Here is a 27,192-nt window from a genome sequence, read left to right on the forward strand (position 1 = left end):
AAGGAATAAAAAAAAATGTAAATAATTTTATTCTGTAGGGTGTAGAGTGCTTGATTATACCTGCCTTTATATCTCATTCTGATTTAAGAAAACTGTCAGCACCACATTGCTTTGTCCATCGAAGACCCTGAATATTTCCACATCATTGGCACAACACTACCTCCGCCCAAAGACATTTACACTGGCCGTCTCAGAAAGAAAGCCAGTTGTATCATAATGGACCCCACTCACCCCGGACATCACCTGCTTTCCCATCTGCCCTTGGGGAAAAGATACAGAACAATCAAAATGAGGACTAACAGATTAAAGAACAGTTTCTTTCCACAAGCAGTCAACTGCATAAATCCTCCTCCTTCCCTCCTTCTGCTCCCAAGCATTATCGAACAATAAACCAATGTCTCAGGTCTACAAGTGCAATAGTACACACGCACACACCACACTGCATATTTACACTAATCTCTAAACACCTCTCATATGTTTACACAAATCTTATACTGTTACACTTATGTTTATTATTCATATATCCTGATATACATTCCTAGAGTATACAACAATACTATGTATACTGTATTGTGCACTGTTGTTCTTGTTTAATTTGCTCCAGTGTGCACTACAATATCTTGCACTAACCATTGTATATATTACCTTTTGGAATACCTCTCTTCTTGTCTATTTTATTTTTTTATTTGTATCTATTTATGTTTGTCTATTATGCCGAAACCTTGTGAGCTGCTAAACAGTCTATTCTATTCTATTCTATTCTAACTTCTGCATCAGGTGGCAGGCAAAATCTCTCAATGACTGGGAAAAATGGTAAGATAAATGATTATGATATATAATATAATAAATGATGATTGGCTTTTTTTTGTAATTGACTGTTTTGGGTATATTATGCTTTACTCTCTATGAGGAACACATTGCAGAACTAAAAATTTTAAGTTTAGCAGTTTAAACTAAATTAAATAATTTAAACCCCTCCCACTGCACAGTGTGCAATGGGCCAACAGCATGGGCCCTCAACATTACAGAATCATGTAGTTTTTACAGTAAATGTCTTTAAACAAACAGTCTTAACCTGATAAAATGCACAGGATTTTTTAATGATATTCACAGATGTATAGCGATTTCTATGGTGAAATTCTGCACATAATACAGTATTGCATTCATTTTACTTTAAATTTACATGTAAATAGAACAGCCTTTAACTGTGAAATATGATGCTATACTGTTAGAAGCATTCCTGCCATATTTTTTTACAGTACGTTTACAGTAACTGCTACCTGATTTTACTGTAGATTTTATAGTTTACTTTTACGCGTACTGTAAGCAATAAACATTCCTGCTGTATTTTTTACAGTAAATTTCTGGCAACCACAGCTGCCAGTTTTTTTACCATAAATTTTACAGTTTGTTTTGTTTTTTAAACAGTGTATAATATAGGCAGGTCCCTGACCATGCAGGGCTCTAAACGTAATCACAAGAATCTTAAACTGGACTCTAAATTTAATTAGAATTCAGTGTAAAGAAGGGAGAATTGGTGTTACATGACCTTCTAGATGACTTGGTCAGAAGCTTAGCGGCAGCATTTTGGACCTCTTGTAAGCGGTTCAATGATGTATTGCTAAGACAGCTGAAAAGGGAATTACAATCGTCAAGACAGGAGGAGATAAACATATATATAATCATCTCCATCTCAGCTCTGGACACAACTTGCCTGAGCTTAGCAATATTCCTCAAAGAACGTTTGCCACGCACCTTCGGGGTTGGGGGTTTGATTCCCACCTCTGCCCTGTGTGTGCGGCATTTGCATATTCACCCCGTGCTTCGGGGTTTCCTCCGGGTACTCTGGTTTCCTCCCCCAGTTCAAAGTCATGCGTTGTAGCCTGATTGGCATTTCCAAATTGTCTGTAGTGTGTGAATGGGTGTGTGATTGTGCCCTGTGATGGGTTGGCACCCTGTCCAGAGTGTCCCCTGCCATAGGATCCAGGCTTCTGGGGACCCTATGTAGGATAAGTGGTACAGAAAATGGATGGATATATATACTGACATGTGAGCCATGTTTTTATTTTGTCAAGATGTTACAACACAGTGAATTTATTTAGAATTTAATTTAGAAGCCGTGTTCTAAATGAAAATGATCTTGTGACTTGCTAGTCTCTGTTATTCCACTAGGGGGCAACATAGAACAATAAATTTCATTTTATTAGCAAGCTGAAAATTTGGTAATGAATTGCAGTTTGGTCATCTGTATGTATACATTCCAATTATTTATTCAGAATATATCTTTCAGACATGATGTGTTATTGGTTACTAAAGTGATTTTTTGGGTCTGGGCTTGGACTAAGAGTAAATTGGCCTGTTTTCTAAACTGAGTTTGACCCCTCTGCTCTATTTAAAACTGTAGATGGGTGTCCCCTGCCTCGTACTCCGAGTCCCCTGGGATAGGCTCCAGGCTCCCTGTGACCCTGTGTAGGATAAACAATACAGAAAATGGATGGATGGATGGTAGTTTAAGAAGAGTCGAATAATTAAAGTCTGAGAGTCGTTTCACTGGCGATGCTCAGACCGGTGAATCAAGTGAATCAAAACAAAAGAACCGAATCACTAGACAGAGTCGTAATGGCCAACGTTAAGCTGCTGTACTGTCCTGCTGGTCCCCTAAATGGCGCTGTGGAGCAGTAAGAGCGTGAAAACAGAGTTTCCATTCATTCAGATAACGCCGGTTCTTGAGGACTTTTCCTCTTTGCTGAGGTCGGAAAACGAGTTTCATGTTGCAGTAGATACTGAAGCACGTGTTTAAGCCAATCGCAGTCTACCGTCATTATCTCCCCGCAAAAAGCTGTGATATGTAAGGAATTATTAAACTAAGCTGCTAGCCAGCCACCGGTGCGAACCTGTATGTGTGTATGTGTATGTATGTATGTGTGTGTGTGTGTGTGTGTGTGAGTGACTGAGCGTGAGCTTGCCACCTGTGGCTGAATTTCACCCGTAAGAGCGCGCGAGCTGCTGTTAGAGGAGACGCTGAGGATGTGGCGCGTGCTGGTGAGCGGGGCTGTGCTCTTTCCCGGTTTGTTTCTAGTCTTCAGGAAAACGCTGCCGGTTGTTTTCAGGCGCTGGAGCGATGCCGACGTGGTGCTGGTCAGCGAGAGGTAAGAAAGTTTTTATTTATTTATTTATAACAAGCGATATTTTACTTTGTCACAACAGTTTTGACTTCTGTAACAGCAGAAACAGTGGGTGACAACATGGACCTGTCTCTTTGCGTTGTATTAAGTTTAGCTCGTTATCTGAGCTACTGTAATGAGCAATAGGCAATGTAATGATGTTCAGCTGTAATGTTCATTGAGCTGTAAAGTTTATAATAAGCAACAGTAGCAGCAGAAACGTTAGGCCGCTTATCTGCTGCCGTATAGCCTTCCTAGAACAGACTGACACTTTTAATCAGATTAAACCTTTTCTGCGTGTGTCTGTGTCAGATGTGCACTCAATCAGGCTGGTAATCTCCTTTAAGCGTGTATATTTCTCGCCCGTTATACTGGGCTTTCCTCCACCACTTCAGGCTTTCGTCCAATGTAGGTGTTCATCCACCTCCTAAGCGTTTTCCACAGCAACTAATGATGTTACCAAAGGTAACAAAGATGATTCACCACCAATAAAGATTTTTATACACCAGTTAAGGTGTTTCCACCACAACTAATGGTGTTCCATATCACTATAGGTCTTAACCAACCACTTCAGGTGGTCATCCACTGCTAAAGGTATTCATCTAAGGGGTTTCCACCATAACTAAAGGTGTTCCCCCACCACTATAGGTCTTAACCCACCACTTCAGGTGGTCATCCACTGCTAAAGGTATTCATCTAAGGGGTTTCCACCATAACTAACGGTGTTTCCCACCACTATAGGTCTTAACCCACCACTTCAGGTGGTCATCCTCTGCAAAAAAAAAAAACATTCATACACTATCTAAGGGGTTTCCACCACAACTAAAGGTGTTCCCCAACCACTATAGGTCTTAACCCACCACTTCAGGTGGTCATCCTCTGCTAAAGGTATTCATACACCACGTAAGGGGTTTCCACAACAACTAAAGCCTTTAGATATTCACCCACTGTTAAATGTGTTCCTCTACCACTTAAGGGTCTTCCATCACCACCAGGGTTCACCCAATACTAAAGATGTCCATACACCACCTAAGGGTTTTTGTCACCACTAAAGGTGCTCCTCCACCACGTTGGGTGTTTATCAACTGGTAAATGTGTTCCCGCACCCCTAAAGGTATTTCCTTGCTCCTAAAGGTGTTTCCTTACTGGTAAAGGTGTTTTCTCACCACCAAAGGGTTTCCATCACCTCTAAAGGGGTTCGTCCACCACTAAAGGGGTTCGTCCACCACTAAAGGGGTTTGTCCACCACGAAAAGTGTTCCCCCACCCCTAAAGATATGTCCTTGCTCCTAAAGGCATTTCCTCAGTGGTAAAGGTGTTTTCTCACCACAAATGGGTTTCCATTACCACTAAAGGTGTTCGTCCACCAAAAAAGGTGTTTGTCCAATTGTCCCTAAAGATTTTAATTGCCACTAAAGGTTCCCACTATCTAAGTATTTCCAACAACCACTAAAGATGTTCATTCACTGCTAACAGTGTTTCCCACTACCTAAAGGTTTCCAACCACTACTAAAGATGTTCATTCACCACAAAAGGAGATCTGTATTGGGAGATTCTTGGTCCACAACCACAATGCTTAAATGTAATCCACAAAGCCACAAAGTCGCCATTTATTATTTGTGTGGTGGATTGTTGTCAGTACAGCAGGGACACTGGTGTAGTAGTGGCATGATAGTGTGTGTGGAGCTGCTATCAGATGCAGCAGTATTGCTGGGCTTTTTAAACACTACACATATTGACCACTTATTTTTGATCGTATAACAACAATGCACCTGTCTATATGGTAGGGGGACCTGAAAAAGTAACCAATGATTATAGATACAAGGTAGGTGTAACTAATGAACTGAATGTCTATAAAGGGATTAAAATATGAGTAGGCTATAAAATATATAGAATTCACAAGAGCCAAGTGGTTTCAAGAACCATGTGAGTGGGTTTTAATGCACTTACCAGTTGGTCAGATGTCAGTTTAATTTGTGTACATCAAATCACAGATATCAAGCATTGTTCATTCACCATTCTCTTATTTTTTCTGTCTCTTGAAGTTAATAAGATTAATGTACGCATCTTGTTACCAAGAAACTGCAAAGCCTTCCATCATGAAGATTTTTCCTATGTAACATTACAGCTTTTACCGCTGATGGTAAAAAAAAACACAGACACTGGAGGCTCCTTCCAAAAATGCTTAAAAAAAAATCTCTGAAAACTTTACCATATCACTTTTTAAAATCCATTTATGTTGAGTGTTTGCCATACAAGTCCCTGTTTACGTTGCTACTATAAAAGTGATAACTTATTAGAGCAATTAATATACATTAATATAAACATTGCAGCTGGAGCTACTACCTGAACCACGCTGTTCTAGAAAATGAATTGGCACCTTCTGACCATTTGGAATTGACCTTTCCACAGCTCTGTGGTATAAAAATGAATAATACATAATTACATATGTATTATTCATAATAAAATGCCATTGAAAGTGCAATGATATATCACAGTATATGTGAGAGTATTATTCATGAGCTTTGCACCGATTATAGTGATTGTTACCTCAGTTTGGCGGTCAGATAATGGGAACTAAAAGTTTTATCTCATTAGAAACATAATGCAAGGACTTTAACCTTCGAAGTTGCTACAGAGTTTGGGTACATGTAGTGCCTATTTGTTGTAAGTCTATCTGTGTATTAGTTACAATATGGGAAGAAGATACTGTCTTTATCAGTTTTCTCCGTGTATTTGGGCTTAGGCTTTAATCTCTGTGTAATGCAAGAGAGTGATAAGCTAATGCTGACATGCATATGGCTTGGGTGTAGATCTTTGTTGACTGTGTCACTGAAGAAGTAATGAATCAGTCTGACACAATCATGTGCCAATTTGGTGTCAGACTTTTTTTTTCATTCCGGGAAGGTTTTTCCAGCATGTAGCTGGCTTGACTTTGTGTTATTGGCAGGAGTGAGCTCTGTGGCTATTGTTAAACCCATCACCTCTACCCTCGTGAAAGTGTAGTGGCTGCTCTAATGGTGTTTCCTAGTCAGCAGTTCCAATATAGGTCCCAAAACACTAGCTCTGTTTTCCATTGCAGCATCATGCTTTGCTTTGGAAAGTGATCTCAGCATGCTGTTTCACTCTGCAGTTCTAATGTGGCACCTATATTGTCTTTCCGTACGCTTTTTAGCCAAAGCTGAAACTGAGGTTTCAGGTGATAAGTTCAGCAAAATGCCATTGGCCACCAGGATTTGAATGGCAAGGGCACTAGACTGAAACCACAGAATGAAATGAAGTGAAAAACACTTTTAGTTCCAATAAGGGTATAAAAACATTTCCATGCAGTTCTTCTACAGTGGTATAAGTGACATTCATGCAAGTTGGTTCACTAGAACTGTGTGGTATTTAAGTGGTGTACTACATAATTATCTACTTGCTAACGTGGTCTGGCCATTGGTGGTTCTGTTGTGATGCCTTTCCATTGAAGGGTGGGGAAGCTGAGGTAGCTGATCAACAGTGCATAGCAAAAAATGGGCTACAATCAGTAACTGTATAACCACAATGTGCGTCCATGTGATATAATCTATAGAGGCTGTAGAGATCAAAAATGTTTTTTAATAACAAAAATGTTTTGTTATTATTTCTCTGCCTTAATTAGTGTTGCTGTCTCATTAGTCAGACTGATATGGCCTCAATCACTCACCACTCAAGCAGCAAGTCATTCTTCACTGACCTACAACTGCTTAAAGCTTACAGAGTAGATATACACTTTTTCTGCATGGCAGTGCAGTTTGGTTGAAGCTAATATCTGTGCACCGATAAGTGACTTTTTCTGTAAATCTGCTAACATTGGACTGTAGACCTTGACATCTTCCCCTCCTACTTTATCCTATGCTAATCTCAGAGCTCAGCCAGTCCTGTGTCCTCTGGATGTTTGTCATCCCCTCTCTAAATCAATGGTATGGGACTATATAAGATCACTGCTGATTTGGGTATTGAACCATTCCCAACATAGCAGTGATATTGATATGGTAGCAATCGCACAGTGATTATGTGGTCAGAAACAGATAAAGGCTAGAGAATGATTAGCACAGATTGTCAGGGATGGGCAAATCACTAGCCTGGATGTTCAGGACAAGCAGATTATGTGTCTGGTGTCTATCAGTTTTTCAGTTGTCATTGCCAGTGGAGACAATAAGCTGATGATATAGCAGTAACCAGTGTTATTTCTTCTCTTGTTCAACAAACAGAGAATGAAAACCCCTTACACCCTACTGACTGGCATGAAATTATATTTCTAGCATAACAGAATCACCTCGTGTTTAATCACAGAGGAGCTAACAAGTTGCGCAGTAACAATTGGACTACAGTCAATAACTGTTCACCTACCAGGTGACTTATATGGTAGGTTTAGCTGATTAAAGGGCAAAGGAGTGTAGATAGAAGATAGGTGTAACTAATAAACAGGCAAATTGGTATACTTAACACACTTGGAAGAGAATACGGGCTGAGCTCTAAAACCATTCATGCCTCTGACTGATTAGTGCATTGCATAATATTACAAGATGACAGCGATCAGATAAACCTATCATTGGGATTCAGTGGGATTGACTAATACACTCCAAACACTGATAAATGACACTATCAGCCTGCATTACAGCTCCTGTGTGAAATATTTGTGCTTCTGTAAGATCTGCAAACCTTTTGAAATGTTAGTGGCATAGAAAACTTATGTAAAAAAAAAAAAACTATTTAAGTCTTTTAAATTTTCATTGCTAATTTTAGCTTTGTACTGTATGGTGGAACTAAGAGACAGCATCTGGTAGACTGTGAAGTCAAAATGACTCAGCATGTAATTTAACAGAAATGAATAATTTAGTGGAATGCTGCTTTGAGTGGATTACACCAACAATAGACCAGCATGCAATTCTTATGAAATGTGCTGTGGCCCTCATGCTAATAAGGAAAAAGATGATCTTTTGACCTGAGGTAAAGTAAAAATTCCTGACTTTAGTTGGAGAAAAAAGTGTCAAACTCCTCCTCAACAGTGGTAACTTGAGTAATCACACATGTTTAAATGGTTAACCGCCCTTATATGGCTGAATCCAAAAAAATGATAGAAATGTATATACCATATATAGAAGTGGTGTATGTATCATATATTATATAATTATATAATTATATAATTATATTAATATATTATTATATTATATATCATATATTTTATGTGGACCACCTTGGACCACCTCAAACTTAAATGGCTGAAGTGCCAGATACCAATGAGTGATCCGCGTGTTGGCATCCTTCATGTGATAGAGGGTAATAGAGAGAGGGTAAAGGGGCACCCCAGTAAGTAGTACCAGAGGGTGAGGACCACCCACTGCTGTACTTATTCTCCCTCACCGAGAGCTTTTGACTGATCTACAGCATGGGGTGCTTCTCCCTCTCCACCACCTGGGACAAAACAGACATGTCAGTCTGCAAAACAAAAGGGAGAGAAATGTTAGGAGAATGCAACAGCGGGCCCCCACACAAAACCTGCTCGCATGGTTCCATCCACTGGACTGGATCTGGTGGTCCATTTTTGCTTTTAGAAGGTCTCTCCTCCCAATTTTCTTGAATGATCTCTAAGACGCCATGGGGCTTGCACCTGTACAGTAATTCAAATGGAGAGAACACTATGTAGGCTTGTGGGACCTCTCGTACTGTAAATAACAGGGGCTCGAGGCACTTATCCCAATTCATTATTTGTTAATGTCTGATTAAACCACTCTACAAGGTCATCTGTTTGTGGATGGTAAACACTGGTGCGAATTGATTTAATCCCTAATAATTCATAAAGCTCTGATAGTGTCTGTAACATAAATATAGTGCCCTGGTCAGTCAGAATCTCTTTTAGGATTCCTACTTGGGAGATTACATGGAAGAGTGTGTCCACAACACTGCGTGCTGAGATGTTGCACAGAGGCATTGCTTCTAGATATTGCATTGCATAATCCACCAGGCTAACGCCAATTAAGGTGACATTGATTAAGGCTAATGGATGCAATGGTGGTTTTGGGAGGGCCAGCAGATTCACCAGCTGACATTCAGGGCATGTCGCACACCATCTGTGTACATCCTTGCGAATGCCCAGCCAATAGAAACGAGCCATTAGCTTTTTTTTTTTGTCCTGAACTTGCTGACCATCAATAACTCTCACTTGGTCGAAGACGTAACCTCAGAGACTTGTCGCATGACTGCTCCAAGGGGAAATCCTGGAGGGGAATCCCCTGACGCAGAGCTGATGTCAATAGCCCTGGCACTGCCTCTCCAGCCAACACTGCACAATTTCCACACGGTGCCTCGCTCCTGCAGGACCCATCCACAAACATTTGATGGTTGGGTTACACCCCGAGTCCACCAAGGCCTGATGTTTACTCCCTTGTATACTCACTGACATGCGGTCTGTTCCTGCTTGATCGGGGGAGGACTGTGGTGCGTCAGGGATCCCGATAAGTGTTCCCACTTCCATGAGGGAATGCTGGTCCTGGAAATGCCCATCTTTCCCACCGCATCTGCAACCCTGCCCAGGCTATGCCCTGGGCCTAGTAGGAATGGACGTTCTACCTGTGTGGAAAGGAAGGGAGCGGGGGGAGATATTGGGAAAGAAGGAGAGGGCGGGGAGGAAAAGCAGGCTAGAAACCGGGTTCAGGGAACTGGTTTCGGGGTTCTGGCACCTCAGTCAGGGGGAGCTGGAACTGGAGGGGTGAGAGACAGAGAGAAACTGGAGAGCCACTCCTCAGCCAGCATCCACTGCCAACAGGAGTCCTTGAGCTGCTGCAGGAAGGCAAACAGGTGGCAGTTTCAGGGCCTAGAAGTGTCACTGGTGTTCCTCCGAGATCAAGCCGACCTGTTGTAGCACTCACGCTTCAGTACTCCAGCTGGACCCGTGGCAGCAGCTGTTAGGTGGTGAGCTGGGCTTACCCTGACAGCAAGGGGAGGAGGTGTAGGGCCCACACATCCTCAGGCCTCCCCCAGGCAGCTGCCGCTCACTTGAAGAGCTGCTCAAAGGCCTCTGGATCTTCTGTGGAGGACATCTTCATGAGCGCCACAGCCAGGCTGGCTGGAGCAGCCACGGATGGTGGAGCTGCGGCTGGAGTTGTGGTTGGCTGCAGCAGCATCTGGCACACCTGTCAGTTCTCAGCCTGCTCCCACCTTAAATCACCTTAAAACCTTCATGGCTGCTGTTGTTCCCGCCTCCTCTCTATCCGCAGCTGATGCTTGATCACACCCCTGCTTCCACAATGTGACTGACAGGTGCTTCTTGTTGCCCTGATGTTAGATTGATTATCTAAACAATTAATAGCTCTGAATCTCTCTTGAGCCCTGGGTTTTGCCTGCGAACACCTTCTTTGTTAATTCTGAATGAATTCAGAAGTCTACAGAAACATTATGTCTCCTAATTTTTGTCTGCCACCAAAGGTGCCATGTTCTAAGTTGCTGAACACATCTAAATGTAAATATCAGGAAATGAAAGCTGACATTCTGATCTATATTCATCTTTTGATCTCAAACCCAAGCGTTTTCAGTGTATATTATCAGTTTGTGATCATCATGTTTGAACCTATAATGTCTGACAGAACCTTCATGCTAAACTAGCTAGCTAGGCAGCTTGTTTGTGATGACCAAAATCTTGGGCATTGATATATTTCTGACAGGTTTAGTTATTGTTAAATAAATTGATGAACATACAACAGAGATGGTACGAGTTGTGATGGGCCACTGCGTAAAATATGAATGAAGTAATGTACGCTGTTTGACATGGCAGCTGTATTATGCAAGTCTCATCCTGTAGTGAAATGAGCCAATCACCTTGTTGGTAAAGACACAATAAGCAATAATTTGATATAAAACATCTCGCATATGTTTAGTGGCAAGTAAATAGCAGTTATAATTAAAAAAAAAATAAAAATTGGAAGATTCTGCCTAAAAAAAGAACCTTCTAGATATTTCTAGGAAAAGTTACTTGGGCATTAAAAACATCAAACAATTCCTTATTCCATATTCCATATAAAATAATATACGTCGATTTTCTATGTAGTATGTTAAATGATTTACAAGAGAGCTCTTCAGTCTTATCTGCAAATGGCCGGTGTGGCTGCAGGCTTTCATTCCACCCAAACAGGCACACTTGATAGTTTATTGGAGACCAAGACAAACTGATTAAACAAGTGGAATCTGATGTGACTTCTGCTTGGTTAGAAAGAAAGCCTGCAGCCATACTGTCCCTTTTGTGGATAAGATAGAAACCCCTGGTTTAAAATATTCAAGGGAACTTTTAATGATTGCATCATTATATTAGCTCTATACATGATGTATTTCCTCTGAATATTTCTGGCCATTAGTAGGGCTTAGAGGAAGGATGTGCTTTCCCCAGGATGCAGGAAGAGGATTATTACAGAAGTGATAATGAGGAGGCACACTCACAACGACATGTCTATCTACACAAAGTGAGTGTGTGGTATTTTGAGTGTTTACTCCAAAGCCTGCTGGCTAGATTAGTTTTGTTTCACTTCTCTCCCTATATGTGTGTTTGTAAGAGTCTAATGTTGGGTTTATACTTGCTTTGAACTGAACGAGAGCTGTGTCTCAAATCTAGGCATGAGACGATACACTAAAGCCACAATATGAGACAGGCTTCATGAGACAATATTGACACAAATAAAATGACATTTTAGTACATTTATTTTGTCCAACCACTGCAAGATCAATATATTGTATTGAAAAGTAGATCAGGATTTATAATATAAGCTGTAATTTTCCCCTATTATTAAAATGTTATTTAAATGGTTTTCAGTGTCATAAGAGCATTTCATGGCAAAGTTATTCTTATGGAAAGACTGGCAGTAGACTGTGCCTTAAGTGTTTGAATAAATAACAAATTTGTGTCACCACTGCTCCTACTGTTATCTGACATACACCTGAAATGCCCAAGTGTATCACATTACCAATTTATTTGTACAGATAAGAAACGTGATTTTATTTTGTGCATATCCTCATTTCACAAAAATTCATTTCTGGTTACGCTACTAACAGCTCAACGCACATCATGCTTCTGAATAGTTTTTATTCTTCTGAGTGTTTTTACATCAAGCACAGCACCCAGGTGTTGATTTTAACCCGTGTTTATCAAGCCAGCTGTGACAAAAACCACAGAATACGTGTGTATATATATATATATGCTGGTTTATGGTAACTACCCTTCGGATGGCTATGCAATGGAGCTGCTGTGAATTCTGGATAGTGTGAAAATGTTGAGCATTAACATATTACGGGCCATTTAGGTATTATGTATTCCAAATTCACGTGGGCCAAACGAAATGAGGCCGCGGGCCTTGTGTTTGACACATGGGCCATAATGCTTCCTTCTGATTAGCTTAACTTTGGTGCTCTGTAACCTACTACCTCTGCTATGGCCACCTAGTGTGTAAGAAGAGGTAGAACTCATAATGAATATTAAATGGAAATATCGCAATAGACGATATGAGAAGCAAATTCATTTCGCCAGTATTTTGTATAGCGATATTCGAGATGATATTCTGTCTCATGCCTACTCAAATCACATAAATATGTACTTTTTTTACATGTAGTTTTTGAGTATCAACATTGACTTATTTTCTGGTTAGTTTGAAACTCTTTCAGATCTACTGAAAAAATCTGTTTTGCATCCCAATCTTCTGGAACTAGTGCAAGGGAATATTTTTCAATTTGAGAGACAGCTCGTAACAATAATGCCAACGGCTGAAAGTTTTAAAGAGAAGCTAAGACTTTGTCCATGTATTCTAATAAAAGTCCTTATACAATCTCTGATTTAACATCCATATGCTGCTCACAGTGGAAAAATATATGTCCCAGAATAGTTTGCATGAAATCACTAAGCAGGTTGACCTCAAAACCTTACGGACAGTGGATGTCACTTTCAATCCCTCAGATGTATATATGGTACACACACAGGCAAGAATGTGAATAATGCAGCTCATGTTGCCTCACACATATAAATCGGGCCTTCATTCCAATATGACAGAAGCAGGCTGACCCTCCTGCCAGAAAGGAGGAAAAGGGGCGGCTCTGACGCACCAATGTAGACTGTAGTCACTGGCCATGAAGTGAGAGAATTGGCTGTTCAGCTGCGTGCATCGGTTCAGGAGAACAGAAATGGTTGCAAGTAAATCGAGCAAACAACAAGAAGACAGACAAAAAAAAAAAATCTTATGCTTAGCTCCTGAAGAACAATGAAATCTTTGACCATACTATCAATAAAATATCAAGCTTCTTCCATAAAACATTATATAATACTATGCCAACATCGGCTGCTTAGTCTGTTTCACTTACAAAGCACGAGCTTTCAGGTGCTTTCATTTTAAATGTCAGTACATCTTCAATGTGCTGCCATGGAAGGCATCTCCACTTTGTGTACACTGCATTGGATCATGCTTGTACCTTTTTGAGTGAAAATCTCCCACATTTTTTACATTTTCAGAGATTAGAGGGTCAGAAAGATTGTGGACGAACACAAAATAACACTTTTGTTTCTTTTCACAGAAAAAAGAGACAAAGACTCACCCTCTCGTTTTCAATTGTCGCAAACCCACCAACATGAACGACATCAACTCATTTTTCTGCATGCCGACTGATAGATCCTATAATTTAAGGAGCCTGTATGTTACAAGTGAAATCAAGGTGTCTGTTTCTTGCATTCATTAGACAGAAAAAAATGTTTTTAAATGACTTATTGGTTATATTTCTGATAAACTGACTGAAAACAGCTACTCGCCCAGTGCTGTATGGTGCACAGGAACAGTGATGCCTCTTGTATTCTGCACCAAAGTAGATGCCTATGCTGTCTTTCATTCTAATGCATTTCATTGTAATTTTTTTTTTTTGAGCAGTTAAGTACAGCAACACCGTATCAACTATAAAAATCCACACCGATAAAATTTCATGATTGCTGCAGTCAGTTCTGTCGACTACTCATCGTAGCCCACGAAAAATAGTAACTGGTCTAGTTAATCTGGTGACATCTCAAACTACTACACTAACTAGTATGCCAAAGTAGTACACCACTATTGATACTAATACTGGTAAGTGATGTACTATAATGTCCTGTGATGCTCCCTCCTGGTACAGAGAATCATTTTGCAGAACATGGATTTTTCGCTCATCAGCTGTAGTCATTGTAGTGTGGTCAAGTTCAGCTTTAGACGAAGTTGCTACGCACAGAATAACAGACAGCAAACAGGATACAACATTTAGATGGTCATCAGACAGTCTTAGATGACATTAGTTCATTTCAGTCTAGTGTCTCGCAACCTCTGTACGCTGATGTATTTCCTTTTAAAACAAGTAGTCAGTGTGTTGAACTGCTTGACTGATTTACACAACAGCCAATAGTGTTCAAGATATGCCACACCCCCACCAAATCTAACTTGAGAGTAGCTCATCAAACTCGCTAAATATGAACAGTGAAGAGATTACTGAGAGCCTTTTTTCAGTTGCAGAGGATTTCTCACTGGTGCCTTCACCCACGTCTGTCGTCTTAAATGAAAAAGATATCCTAGACGCAGTGGAGCTGAGGTAGACTGTCAGTGGTGCTGATGGGTGAATAGTACGCTACTTGATAAAATGATTACTCTTACTTTATATAAAGTGATTACTTATTACTGTACTGTTACTTACTCTTACTGATGGACAAACCTGATCTCTTGATCAGTCTGAGGTACCAGCATTCCACCATTAAACAGCCCCAAGTTCACAACACATTCTTCTGAGACGTGCCTGTCACATCATGGCAAACTTTCACAAATTATAAAGTCTTTGAAATGAATAAACATTTTTTTTCACAACCAAGTGATGGTTGGAAAGGCGAATAGTGTGCGGGAAGATGCACAGCCAAAAATGCAACGAAAACCATGTTTATTGCTAACAAGCTGCTACTGTGGAGCAAGACCCACTGCCAGGGACAGAACATAAACATTGTTCATACATAAACATAAACATAAACACTTCATTGGATAATCACAAGACTAGTACAGGTATGAGTCATTGGAAAATTTGAATCATTCTCCCAGAAGTGATGAACTATAAAAATAAAATGGCAGTATCTTCTATCTAGTAGTCTTCTAGATTTACTATAATACTGGTGACTAAGAAAAACTGAGGAACAGGTACAACAGTTCTGAAACATCAATTTTGATGTAACAACCAATTCGAGAACACGCAACAGTTTGGGGGCATCTGAAGACTGGAATATAACAAACATGATGTGTTGTGAAAGAAGTGTTTTTAGATTTAGGAAGCGATAGAACTGGAAAGTTTAAAAAGACAGAATGGATGTGTTATAGAAACTCTGGTGTTAGCATTACACCCCAGTCTTAGTCTGGCCCTCGCTTGAAAGGGGAATGAAAGAAAAGACAAAGTCACAACAAAAAAAACACAACAAAGACCACCTTCTCCTCTTGCCTGACTCACCCCTCCTTCTCCAGCCCTCTGAGTAAGGCAGAGACACACAAAGAGTAGATTGTGGAAATCTGGGCCTTGTGACAGTGTTCAGCCTAGGAGTCTTCATGAACTAGGGGTTATTGGGGGGCAGAGCTGTGTGTGTGTTTTTTCAGGAAGGGACTGCTTATGCTGGGGCCAACTCCAGTGTAAACTGGCAGCCTCAGGTCATGTGACCGGTGTTGTCATGACGAGCGCGTGTCACCCCATATGGAAAAATGAGCCATTTAGCTTTTAGCCTGTCAGCAGAAGAGTTTCTCTTACTGCAAGACAAATGGTGTTTATGACAAATATTTTTTAAAATTCTTTATTCATTAATAAATTTGTTCCCATTTTGCTTTTTTAATCCTTGTTGATTAGAATACAGGCACTCACAGGCTTCTCTTTCCTGCTGTGCATTTCAGGCATACTAACATGGTGATGATAAATGCAGAGTGTTTGAGTTTCAAATAGAGCTGCTGCTGGTCCAAAGCCACACACACACTATTTGAGAATGAGAGGAACCGGTTTCCATAATTAATATGCACAATCAGCCATGACCCCACACACACACACACACACACACTACACACAGAGAGAGAGAGAGAGAGAGTGTGTGTGTGTGTGTGTGTGTGTGTGTGTGCGCCTGTTGTTCTCTTTCAAGCCAGAGGTAGGGAAATGTCTTTGCAGCCCAGCTGACTTTCTCATGTGACTTTATAAATGCTCATGTTGGAGCACTTGATTAACCTCATCAGACCTGCCAGGAGAAATTCCTCTTTCAGTGAGGAAGATGCCATGTTTGTGTGAAAACAGAGATATTGGGCAAATATGAGAGTGCCGATTTTTAATATGCATCATTCGCATCAGTAATTGCCCTGTTGTATAGGTGTGTATTAAAAATTGATAGTTTGTCCTGTTTTCTTTTTTTTTTTTTTTGTATATAGATCAGTTTTATCCACTGTCTTTGTTAAAGTGACCAAAAATGTAGTGTCAATATAATTTCTCTAACTAATAAAAGTTGTTTTTAATAATAGCCAGAATGTGTTTGTAGTGCAGCAAGTGGTGGGATTTAGGAAAGCGTACAAGTACAGTTACAGCAGGAAACATTGTGAAACAACTGTGAACCATTTTGGGGTTTTTGTTTGTTTGTTTGTTTGTTTGTTTGTTTTTTTTTGCAAGCCGAATGGTAGCAGCCTTTTTTCTATGGCTGACTGGATTAAACCACCCTGATACTTGCTGTATCAGCAGCCTACTGAGTCCACTGATCCTGGACACAAAAATTTGCTTGTCAGAGAAAAGCGAATCAGAGAGACCTCTTACTGATAGCAGACTGATAGCTGTTACTAGGTGATATTGAATTATTGAATTATTGAATGTCTGCAACTTGCACACGAGTTTCCTAGGTCTGAAGCAGTTAATGCTGTACTGCTCAGCTGTGCTGCTTGGGACAATACAGCAAGGCTGCTTAAATGGAAATTATATAAAGTCAAGTGGTCGTGTGTATTATTTTGTGTTATTATGTGGTAATTGGTGTGTGAATGTGTGTGTGCATGGTGCCCTGTGATGAACTGGCATCCCATCCAAGGTGTATTTCCCACCTAGCACCTAGTGTTCTGGGAAATGCTCCAGATCCACCGTAACCCTGAGCAGGACAAAGAACTTACTGAAGATGAATGAATGAATGAACGAACGAACGAACGAATGAATGAATGAATGTGGCCAGAGGGATAACTGTATTCCTGTTAGTTTAGAACTCACACTGTGCTGTCTTTCTGTCTGTCTGTCTCTCTCAGGCTGGTCTCCTCTGTTCACGCTATCATGGCCACCACGGCTGGAATCATCGTGGTGTCCTCATGCAGAGAGAACGTGATAACAAACAGGTGAGTCATCTAATACCACACTGTGCCTCGGCCCCTGTGAACCAATCAGCTCTGCCATGTCAGTATGTCCATTAATCCACCCACTTCTGTGGATTCAAGCTCGTGTTCTCGTTTAACAGACTGCGTGTGTGTGCGTGTGTGTGCGTGTGTGTGCGTGTGTGTGTGTGCGCGTGTGGATGAACCTATTTACATAATTAATATACACAATCAGCTTTTATTAATGTGTGCAGCATCCATGACCAAGAGCGTTATTTCTGTTGTATAAACCTCTTAATAAGCCCTTACACTGTGTGTGTGTGTGTGTGTGTGTGTGTGTGTGTGTGTGTGTGAGAGAGAAAGAAAAAAGGTGTGGTTATTTTGCATATATTGTGTTTACTATATATCTTTCCAGACAATGAGTCACATCAATGTATATCCTAAATCCTTTGTACAGAATTAAAATAAATAAAGAAATTAAAGCATTTTCTTTTATTTAATGTTTGTACCACTTTACAACAACACTCTAGCTATTTTTGAACCTCTTTATCTTTAGGATACAAGAAAGAATATGAAGTAAAATTTTCTGCAAATAGTATAATTCTTTCCATAATTCTAACATATACTCTCTTATACGAGTAATTTCAGTATGGGTAAAAAAAGTGATGTTTTAAATACCACTGACTTGCTTTACTTGCTTAAAGCTAAAGATTTTAAAAATCGTTTTTGAGTCAGGAAAGAGAAAAAAATACAGGTATTCATCTAAAATTAGTAACTGTCTAGTTACGTAAAATTCCTTGCTTACAAAGGTCTGGATAACATGACTAACAAGATTGAATGACAACAGCCAACTTTTAATGCTTAACCATTAATAATTAGTTTAGTTTATGGCTATAAATACAATAAATCAATAAACAATTTTTAGTGATTGTGTTTTGTTTCATAGTGGCACTTCACATTACCACTTTTGACTAATGCCAAGGTGTGCCTTTTTCTTTTCTTTTTTTTTTTTTTATAAATCATGCTCTTACTTGCCTAACTTGGTTCTATTTCATATGTTCTTTTAGCTACCTAGCTAAAGTTAGTATATACGCTAAATATTGCTAGATAGCACATGCACAGCACAGTGTCTCAGCACAACACTTAAATTGGGTGTTATTGCACCCAATTTGTGTGTGGAACAACTTGATACATTTCTGCATTGTTTGCAAATATGTTCACATTACACTCATTACAGCACGGATTATTTAGATCTATAATATTTATGTTTATGGTAAAACACTACCAGTTGGGTTTATTACAATAAGGCTAATGCTTGTATATCATAGCACCTACAGTAATCCAGAAAATGCAACATGCAAAAGTAACAGTTATAGCAAAAATGACTAATACTCATTTAAAAAAAAAAAAAAAAGACTACTGTTATTAGTAATTGATTTTTATATCACAGGCATTACATGCACTTGTCTTTCAGACACTGGCTGGCCACCTCCTTTGTCCTCGGTTATGGAGTTCCCTACATGGCATACGACGTCTTCGCCATGTACCTGAGCCACTACTACCGTTTCCAGGTCAAAGGCCATGAGGATTACAGAGGACACTCACTGAGGACAATCAGCTTATTTGTGAGGAAAGAGTTCCTGCTGGTCCTTCATCACATCGCACTCCTCACCATTCTCCTGCCTATTACACTGGTGAGAGACAGATGAGAGAGAGAGCAGCTGTGGGGTTAAAGGATGAGTAGACAGTAAAGAACACTGAGAGAGGGTTTGGTGAAATGTGAAAGATGAGACGCAGACGAGAGAGATGAAGTCCAAACAAGTGGAACAGTTCAGTGTAGTAGAGAGAGAATGAAGAGAGAAAAGGTAATGCAGCTCTTTTGTCACAGAAAGACCTGGTGGAGGAGGGTGTTATCACAATGACTGCTGTTACACTGCTAGTACTGATGGACAGGGATAAGCAGGCAGACACACACACACACACACACACACAGAGCAGTGTAATGTTGCGGCGTGGAGGAAACCTGGCCTTTTGTTTCGGGATGCTGTGATGTCAGTAGTGATATGAGATCAAGTTACCCCTGCCTTCTATTATTCATACACAGCTGCTGCTTATACCATCTCACACACACACACACACACACACCCACACACACACATTACATACAAATATACAAACACATACCATTTAAATTTTACAAGAAAAATATGACCAAACTGAGAATAAGTATTGTGTATGTTTCAAGAGGAAGAAGATACAGGTCAGGAGTTTCAGTTAATGTTCCCATTAGAACTGAGAAAAATGTGATCTCAATGACTTTGCCCATGGCAGCTGGGCAGGTCTGAGTAATTCAGAATCTGCTGATCTCCTGAGTTTTTTTAAATACAACAATCTATAGAACAGTCCAGGCAATGTTTTTCCAATGTTTAACTGTCCAGTTTATGTGAGCCTGTGCCCACTGTAGCCACAGATTCCTGTTCCTGTCTAACATGAGCGGAACCTGATGTGGTCATCTGTTGTAGCTTATCTACAACAAGTTTTGCTTTCCGAGTTGCTTTCCTGCATACCATGGTTGTACAGAGTGGTTAATCGAGTTACCGCAGCCTTCCTGTCAGCTGGAGCCAGTCTTCTCCTCTGACCTCTCTCATCAACATGCCATTTTTGCCGGCAGAACTGCTGCTCACTGGATGTTTGAACGATGATGAGTATTGAAACCTGGCCTGTTCTGTGTAAACACTATAGAGTATCAGCCGTTTCCGAAATACTCAAACCAGCCCGTCTGGCACCAACAACCATGCCATGTCACTGAAAGCACTTTTTTTTCCCCCATCCTGACGTTTGATGTGAAAATTAACCGAAGCCCTTGACCTGTAAATGATGATTTGATGAGTTAATGTATTGTGCTCCTGCCACTTGATTGTCTAATTAGATGATTGCATGAATGAGCAGGTGTTTTTGTTAAGTGCTTCCCAATGAGAAGTGATATAAGAGTATTGTGATATTTTACTATTGTAAATTATCAAAATTTAATATCAGTAGTCAACCTATACACTCACACTTGCGTATACAAGGATATATTAGCACCTGGCTTAACATTTTCAGATACGTATCAGCACCTGGTTTCCTCACTCACTCACACACACACTGTTGGGATTCTGGTATATAGTGTTACACTGAGAGAGGCCGCTGTCTGTTTCGGTAGCTGTTTCACCTCCTCATTTATTCATCATCTCCTTTGTCTACACATACAGAATCGAATAGATGAGTTCTGAATCTCTCATGTAGTGATACAGCCTGAGGAAAGAGAGAGAGAGAGAGTGACACTAAAATAGAGATGAATTGTTTGTGTTTTAATATTGATAGACATGGTAATGTGATAACTGAAATTGTAGATGAACTTTTTTCAGCTAATTTTATGTTTCAACTGCAGTATCTAGGCTATAGCCCACTGATTTTGGAGTCCCCCAAAAACCCTGCTTGTCAGGACTGCTAGTACCAGACAACCGCTGCCAGGACGTTTTGTTTGTTTGTATGTTGCTGAATGTGTGTTGTTTTTTTTCTCCTCTGTCTCAGTTCTTCAGGAAGGACCAAGGTGATTTCTTCATTGGCTGCCTCTTCCTTACAGAAATCAGCACACCTTTTGTTTCGCTGGGCAAAATCCTGATTCAGGTAACACACACACACACACACACACACACACACACCCCTACTAAAGGCAAGTTTTTGATGACAGGCTTACAGATCTCTGGGAACTGTCAATCGTTAACTCTGTACTGTTCTCACAGAGGTTGCTATGATGCACATTCACTCTCAGAGTGTTTTCTGCTCAGCAGCTTTCCAGAATGCTGCTTCTGCAGGTTGGCCTGGAAAAGGTGCTGTCTGTAGGGTCTTTTCCTGAAACCTGGGTAAAAACCTGTGTGTTTTGTTGCCAAAGCAGAAATAAGACAAAGAATTAAGCACTTTCTCTTTCTCCACATCTGTCTTCCATGGTCCACTGTTGCCAGTTTCATCTCTCTAATTCACTCCTTTTCCTTGTTTCCCATATTGGCTGCTTGTCTTCATTTTTTTTCTTTTTTATCACTGTCCAGTGTCTTTTTATGGCCTTGGGTTTGTGATGAAGGAAACTTTTAGCTAAATAGCCCAAGAACACCCATCTACCCAGTCTATGCACTTTGGTATGATTGGCTTTGATTGGTATTTTCTTTTAAGCCATTTCTTAAGTTGTGCTGCTGTATGACTTCACATACTGTTTTTTATGGACTAGAAAACACAATATTTTTGCCCTCTAGCATTTGCTACAACTTATACAGCAAACAAATGTAAATATTGTCATTTTTGCATTAGGAATAACATGATATGCCTATTTCCTAATGGATTCAGGTAAGAGCAGTACTCCAACAGTTATAGTGGTTTGCTACTTTAGGTAGTAAATTAACAGCAAAACTATTTAAACAGGGTAATAATGAAACATTTTTCAATTTCTGAACTGTCCATTCAATGAACACATTTTCATTGTGGTTATCACCCTGTAACAAAGAATTATGAATCCCTGCTTTATCACATTATCCTGCTGAAAGAGGCAACTGCCATTAGGGAATACCATTGCCATGAAGGGTTGTACTAGGTCTGAAACAGGACCCAAGGTTTCCCAACAGAACACTGCCCAAAGCATCACACTGCCTCTGCCAGCTTGCCTTCTTCCCATAGTGCATCCTGGTGCCATCTTTTCCCCAGATAAGCGACGCACACACACCCAGCCGTCCACATGATGAAAATATGATTCATCAAACCAGTTCACCTTCTTCCATTGCTCCATGGTCCAGTTCTGATGCTCACGTGCCCATTGTAGGTGCTTTTTGGCATGAGCATGGGCACTCTGACAGGTCACTTGCTGCCTAATATATCCCACCCCATGACATGTGCCACTGTAACGAGATAATCAATTTTATTCATTTCACCTGTCAGTGGTTTTAATGTTATGGCTGATCAGTATTCATTCATATATATATATATATATATATATATATATATATAGAGAGAGAGAGAGAGAGAGAGAGAGAGATGTAAATATACGTACATACATACAGTACTGCAAAAGTGTCATCTTGCAGAACCAGCCACAGTTCTTCTTCAGTTCTTCTGTACTTGCTTCTTATTTTTGCAGCAAAACCCAGCAGACTTCATTATGTATTTCGTCTGAAAAGTGGTCTCTTATGTAATATGCTGCTTTCTTTACTGACATACAAACATTGATCTGAAACATTTGTGCTGGAAAACTAATGTTTGGAAATGTAAAATGTTTTTGTACTGACTTGATAATGTAGAAGTCATAAAATAAAAATCATATATATATATGTATATAGTGCAGCTTTAACTGAAATGTTTCTCCAGATGCTCTGATCAGTGTCAAACAAAAGTAAAGACACTGATTACATAAACAATATATAGTCTATTTAATCAGCATAAATAAAGAAAAATAGTCATTTTAGTTATTTTCTCTTATTTTTCAAAAACTATATTCATGAACATATATAGACATAATACACTGTTTGGATGTAATCTGTGAGTCCGGAGTCAATCCTAGTGTGGAAATGCACTTATGGTGTTATTTTTCTTTTGAGGTTTGATGATGTCTGTGATAATTATCGTAAATATGCCCAGGTATTTCCCCTTTTTCTAACTTTCTTAACTTCTTTTCCCAAGTCCTCCTATTTCAATATTTCTCCTCTTTTTGTCCACCACCATCTACCCCATCCCCGTTTCCCTCTGTAGGTGGGTCTGCACGACTGCTGGCTACACAAAGTGAACGGTTGCATGGTGCTGCTGAGCTTCTTCCTGTGCCGCATTGCACTCTTCCCCTACATGTACTGGGTGTATGGAGAGCACTACGGCCTCCCAATCTATGCTGTGCCCCTGCACATCCCACTGTATGCCAACTTGGGCAACGTGTGCATCCTTGCGCCGCAACTCTACTGGTTCATCCTGCTCTGCCGAAAAGGCTACCGTCTTTACTTGCGCCAGCGCAGCACAAACCACCAGGACTTGACTTCATCACCTCACGCCAAGGCAGAATAGAGTAAGGAGATCTGGTAATGGCACAGCGAGAACCAAGCACTCAGATATTCCAGTACAGATTAGCATCAACTACAACTGCTTGTGCTGTTAGTTATTCTATGAAAGGTCTACTAGTACTTCTCTGCACACACAAACACACAAATATGGCTGTTACAATCCTAACATTCTAAAATTAATTTGGAGTACACACCTGGGGTGAACTGGTCCTTTCTGCTGTGAGAGGATGCGTGTAATCATACTGGTGCTCTGCCTCAAGGTATTACTTTATGATGTATGGCAGGGAGGGGGACATGAACGAAAAGATCTAAGGCTGTGTTGTGTCCCTTACTCTTCCAGTTCTGCAGACTGAAAGACTGTTCACAATTTGGATTGAAGTTAATATTTTTCCCCTTCCCTTAGATGTTCTCCAAACTCCGACTCAAATGTATGAATGGTGTTTAAACTATGAATAACCTCTACTTTAACATTTATGGTTTTGTACCTGTTTCATAGACCCTTAAACATGACATTTTTAGGCACCATCCTCATTTCCCATTGCTTGCCTTAACTGCTTCAGCATTGCTCCTTTATGGTTAAAGGCTGATCATATTTCTGTGTGTTTCACTATAAGACTACCTTGTATGGCTGCTTATAGTCTTCCTTCGAGAGCCTCATAAGATTTTAAATTGGTGCATGTGGAACTGGAAATCTTGAGAAAACTCGATTCCTCCAGTCCAGAAGGAGGTGGCAGAGTTTCAGGTCTCATGCTCACAGTAAGTGTTATAAAGCATAAAGCATTGTTATATGGTTGCATAGATGCTATATTGTTTAGGTCACTTAACCACTACATCTCGGGGCACCAGTTTAAGCAAAAACTATTTTCTCAAAATGGGATCATTTATTTATTTTAACAAATACTACTTAAAATACTTCTCAGTAGGTGACTGAAACAAATCATGGTCTAAACATGATTTTCACCTTCCAGAGACAGTGTATTTAAGCTCAGGACAGTGTTTATGTCGAAACCAGCCATTACAAAACAGAAAGAATCATTTAAATAAGGTAGTAGGTGACCAGTTTCCCATACTTTTGATGTTTTTTAATATATGAATTAGTTTTAGTAGTAAAACTCGAACCTTCTTCCAAGAGCATTCTGCATTTCAAAAGATCAGCTGAATACACTATTTTATTACTGTAATTTCTATATTCCTTATGTAACTTAAATTGCATGTTTTATTTTTTTTGTTTGTTTGTTTTTTTTTTTTACATACAAAAGGTACACATCATATTTCTAATACAAAGTGTGATTGGTTTGTTTCACAGATTTGTGTTAATCCTGCTTTTCTGTCTCTTACCTGAGAAATAGCTCTGCATGTCACTGACCATCGACTCACTGGTCCTTTCTTACTTTTCTTTCTGTGGCTTAGAGTTCAGGCTTCTCATTTCCATCCTTTTTTTCTCCTCTGGCTTTAGTTCTTGGACTCTATACAAACAGTTACACACAAAAAATTACGCAATTTTCCACTTACTCTAAATGTAATAGGTCAGTGAAGACATGTTTGATGACCAGTCTTTGCTTCTTTAGTTATGCATTGGAGCTATGAAATTAATATAATGTTATGGAGGCAGCCATCTTGCACATCTAGAAACACTACTGGTTAACTACATTACACTTACATTATACTACATTACACATCACACAGCTCTGGTGCAAAATTAAAGATGTAAACATGAGACACGCAATATGTCTTGGTTGACTGGCTACAATTCAGGTAAATGCAAAATTAAATAGATTTTTTTAAAGGCCATTTAATAATTCTCCATTGGATACTATACTGTTTTGGACTAGATTTAATCAGTTTGGAGATTTAGTTATATTAGGCATATTAACCAAAAACAGTAATATTTATTAAAATAAGTGAACTGACTGACACAAATTTAAGGGACTGAGACACTTTTTATTATTACTATTTTAATTTATCCCAGTCCTCCTATATTTGACCTTTATAATATCAGTTATATATACCAAGTTTATATACTGTTATTAAAACACCACACACATGTATTTTGGGAAATAGTGATTTGAAGCAATTGAATGTGTGCAATGAAATCTATTACTCATTGCAGAAATTAAAGGTCATAACCCATATACACATACATAGCCAGAACATTATTATTCCTAATATAGATTATTGTAAGTCTTAAGCTTAGTCTTATATGAGGCTTTGTTTCTGCTCAGGGTTCGGTAAAGACAATGTTAACTGATATCTATAGAGGTTTAATTTCGATATGAAAGCTGAAACTGTGAACACAATGTTGAAATGGAAAGAGCATGGAATGACACAACTGAGTCTTTTGGTTTGTATTTGTGCTTCGTTTTTTGCTGGTTTGTCTTCCAACGTGGCTTATGTTGTAATCTTTGCAGTTGGAGACCAAAGATTGCCAGGCACTTTACTCAACAATATCTGATAAATACGACTTGCCACACTAGAAGTCTTTCAGTATATTCAGTGCTTTGTATACACTGATATCTTTGTGCAGTGTTAGAAATGAAAAGAACTGGTTGAATTTTGCTTTTGTGTGAGGAAAATGTAGAAAATATTAATGAGTTATCTAGGTCATTTTCTGCTTTGGTCTTAACACATCTATACTAGGCTGGACTCTTCCATCACTTAGGCTGGTACGGGAATCAGTATTAAGATGCTTAGGTTGAGGCAGTTTTCTTTTTGCTGTAATTTGATTGGAGGCATTACACAGGGTAAAGGTATGAGAAAAGAGTCCATATTGTCCAGCGTCAAGATCCTGTGCCTTTTGTTCAATTCATGTGAGGTTCATGCACAGCTCAGCACAGGTAGTGTTCACTCATTGCAGCTGTGTCTATTCCGTTTCAAATGTTTACTGTGGCCCATTTCACTCCCAAGACAAATATATTGCCTGTTATGCTGGAGGCAAAGCGTAAGTGCAAAAGTGAACATAATGGTTTTGCCAGTATGTTTTTTTTTTTTTTTTCTTTTTCAAATTAAGAAAATGAATATCATCAATATCACCCTTATGCTAAGTGTCTATTCTTTTGATGAGTTTCTTCTAATTAGATTTTTTCCCAAAAGTCTTACAATTGTCTGAACAATTTCTTTTTTCTCTCTCTTTTTTTTTTTTTTTTGCTGTATGTAATATTAGTGCTTGATCAGCTCTGCAGCCAATGGATTAATGACTGAACTCATTAGCAATAACTGAAGGCATCCTGCTGTACTTGAACTACACTGTAACAGTTTCCCATTAGTTGAAGTCTATCCAACATTTATTGCAACTTCTTTAAACGCTAAACACATTTCTCTGTTCATTGTTTTCCACATTCTTCCTTAAACAAGGATGGAAAGACCTCATTCAGAGACAACCATTATGCTTTGTTTGCATTTTGTTTCTTAATGTGAATTCATGTCCTTTAGTGTCACTTTAATTTTCTCAAAAAACACTCCCTGTCTCTTCTTATTTTCATGTTGATTTTACAAATATATTTATGTATCAGATTTGATATATAATGAGGCTTTGATTTGTTTGTAGTGTAACCTTTTGAGAAATGTCTTGTTTGAAAGTAAATGGCCTATTGCATACAACTAA

At 39.4% G+C, this 27,192-nt stretch overlaps 1 protein-coding gene and 1 long non-coding RNA gene across 2 annotated transcripts; one reads left to right on the forward strand and one right to left on the reverse strand.

Moving 5' to 3' along the window:
* Nucleotides 1-70: 70 nt before the first annotated feature.
* LOC128317603 (uncharacterized) lies at nucleotides 71-2,723 on the reverse strand. The gene is made up of 3 exons (XR_008301123.1): nucleotides 1,756-2,723; nucleotides 1,550-1,630; nucleotides 71-255 (listed from the first exon to the last, which is right to left on the reverse strand). It is a non-coding gene; the product is annotated as an uncharacterized LOC128317603 (long non-coding RNA).
* Nucleotides 2,688-27,192, forward strand: tlcd3a (TLC domain containing 3A). Its single transcript, XM_026922516.3, has 5 exons — nucleotides 2,688-3,149; nucleotides 17,458-17,544; nucleotides 18,995-19,214; nucleotides 21,094-21,189; nucleotides 23,293-27,192. The coding sequence occupies exons 1-5, from the start codon at nucleotides 3,028-3,030 to the stop codon at nucleotides 23,593-23,595; spliced, it is 828 nt and encodes a 275-aa protein (XP_026778317.1). The 5' UTR covers nucleotides 2,688-3,027; the 3' UTR covers nucleotides 23,596-27,192.

This window comes from Pangasianodon hypophthalmus, chromosome 27, assembly GCF_027358585.1.
Source record: "Pangasianodon hypophthalmus isolate fPanHyp1 chromosome 27, fPanHyp1.pri, whole genome shotgun sequence".
In the NCBI taxonomy this organism is placed as follows: domain Eukaryota; kingdom Metazoa; phylum Chordata; class Actinopteri; order Siluriformes; family Pangasiidae; genus Pangasianodon; species Pangasianodon hypophthalmus.

Bases quoted from the DNA above. Each gene is read 5' to 3' on its own strand.
- tlcd3a (XM_026922516.3), top strand. From the start codon at position 3,028: ATGTGGCGCGTGCTGGTGAGCGGGGCTGTGCTCTTTCCCGGTTTGTTT. The intron at 19,215-21,093 runs GTGAGAGACAGA...CCTCTGTCTCAG, and splicing joins TTCTCCTGCCTATTACACTG to TTCTTCAGGAAGGACCAAGG. The intron at 21,190-23,292 runs GTAACACACACA...TTCCCTCTGTAG, and splicing joins TGGGCAAAATCCTGATTCAG to GTGGGTCTGCACGACTGCTG.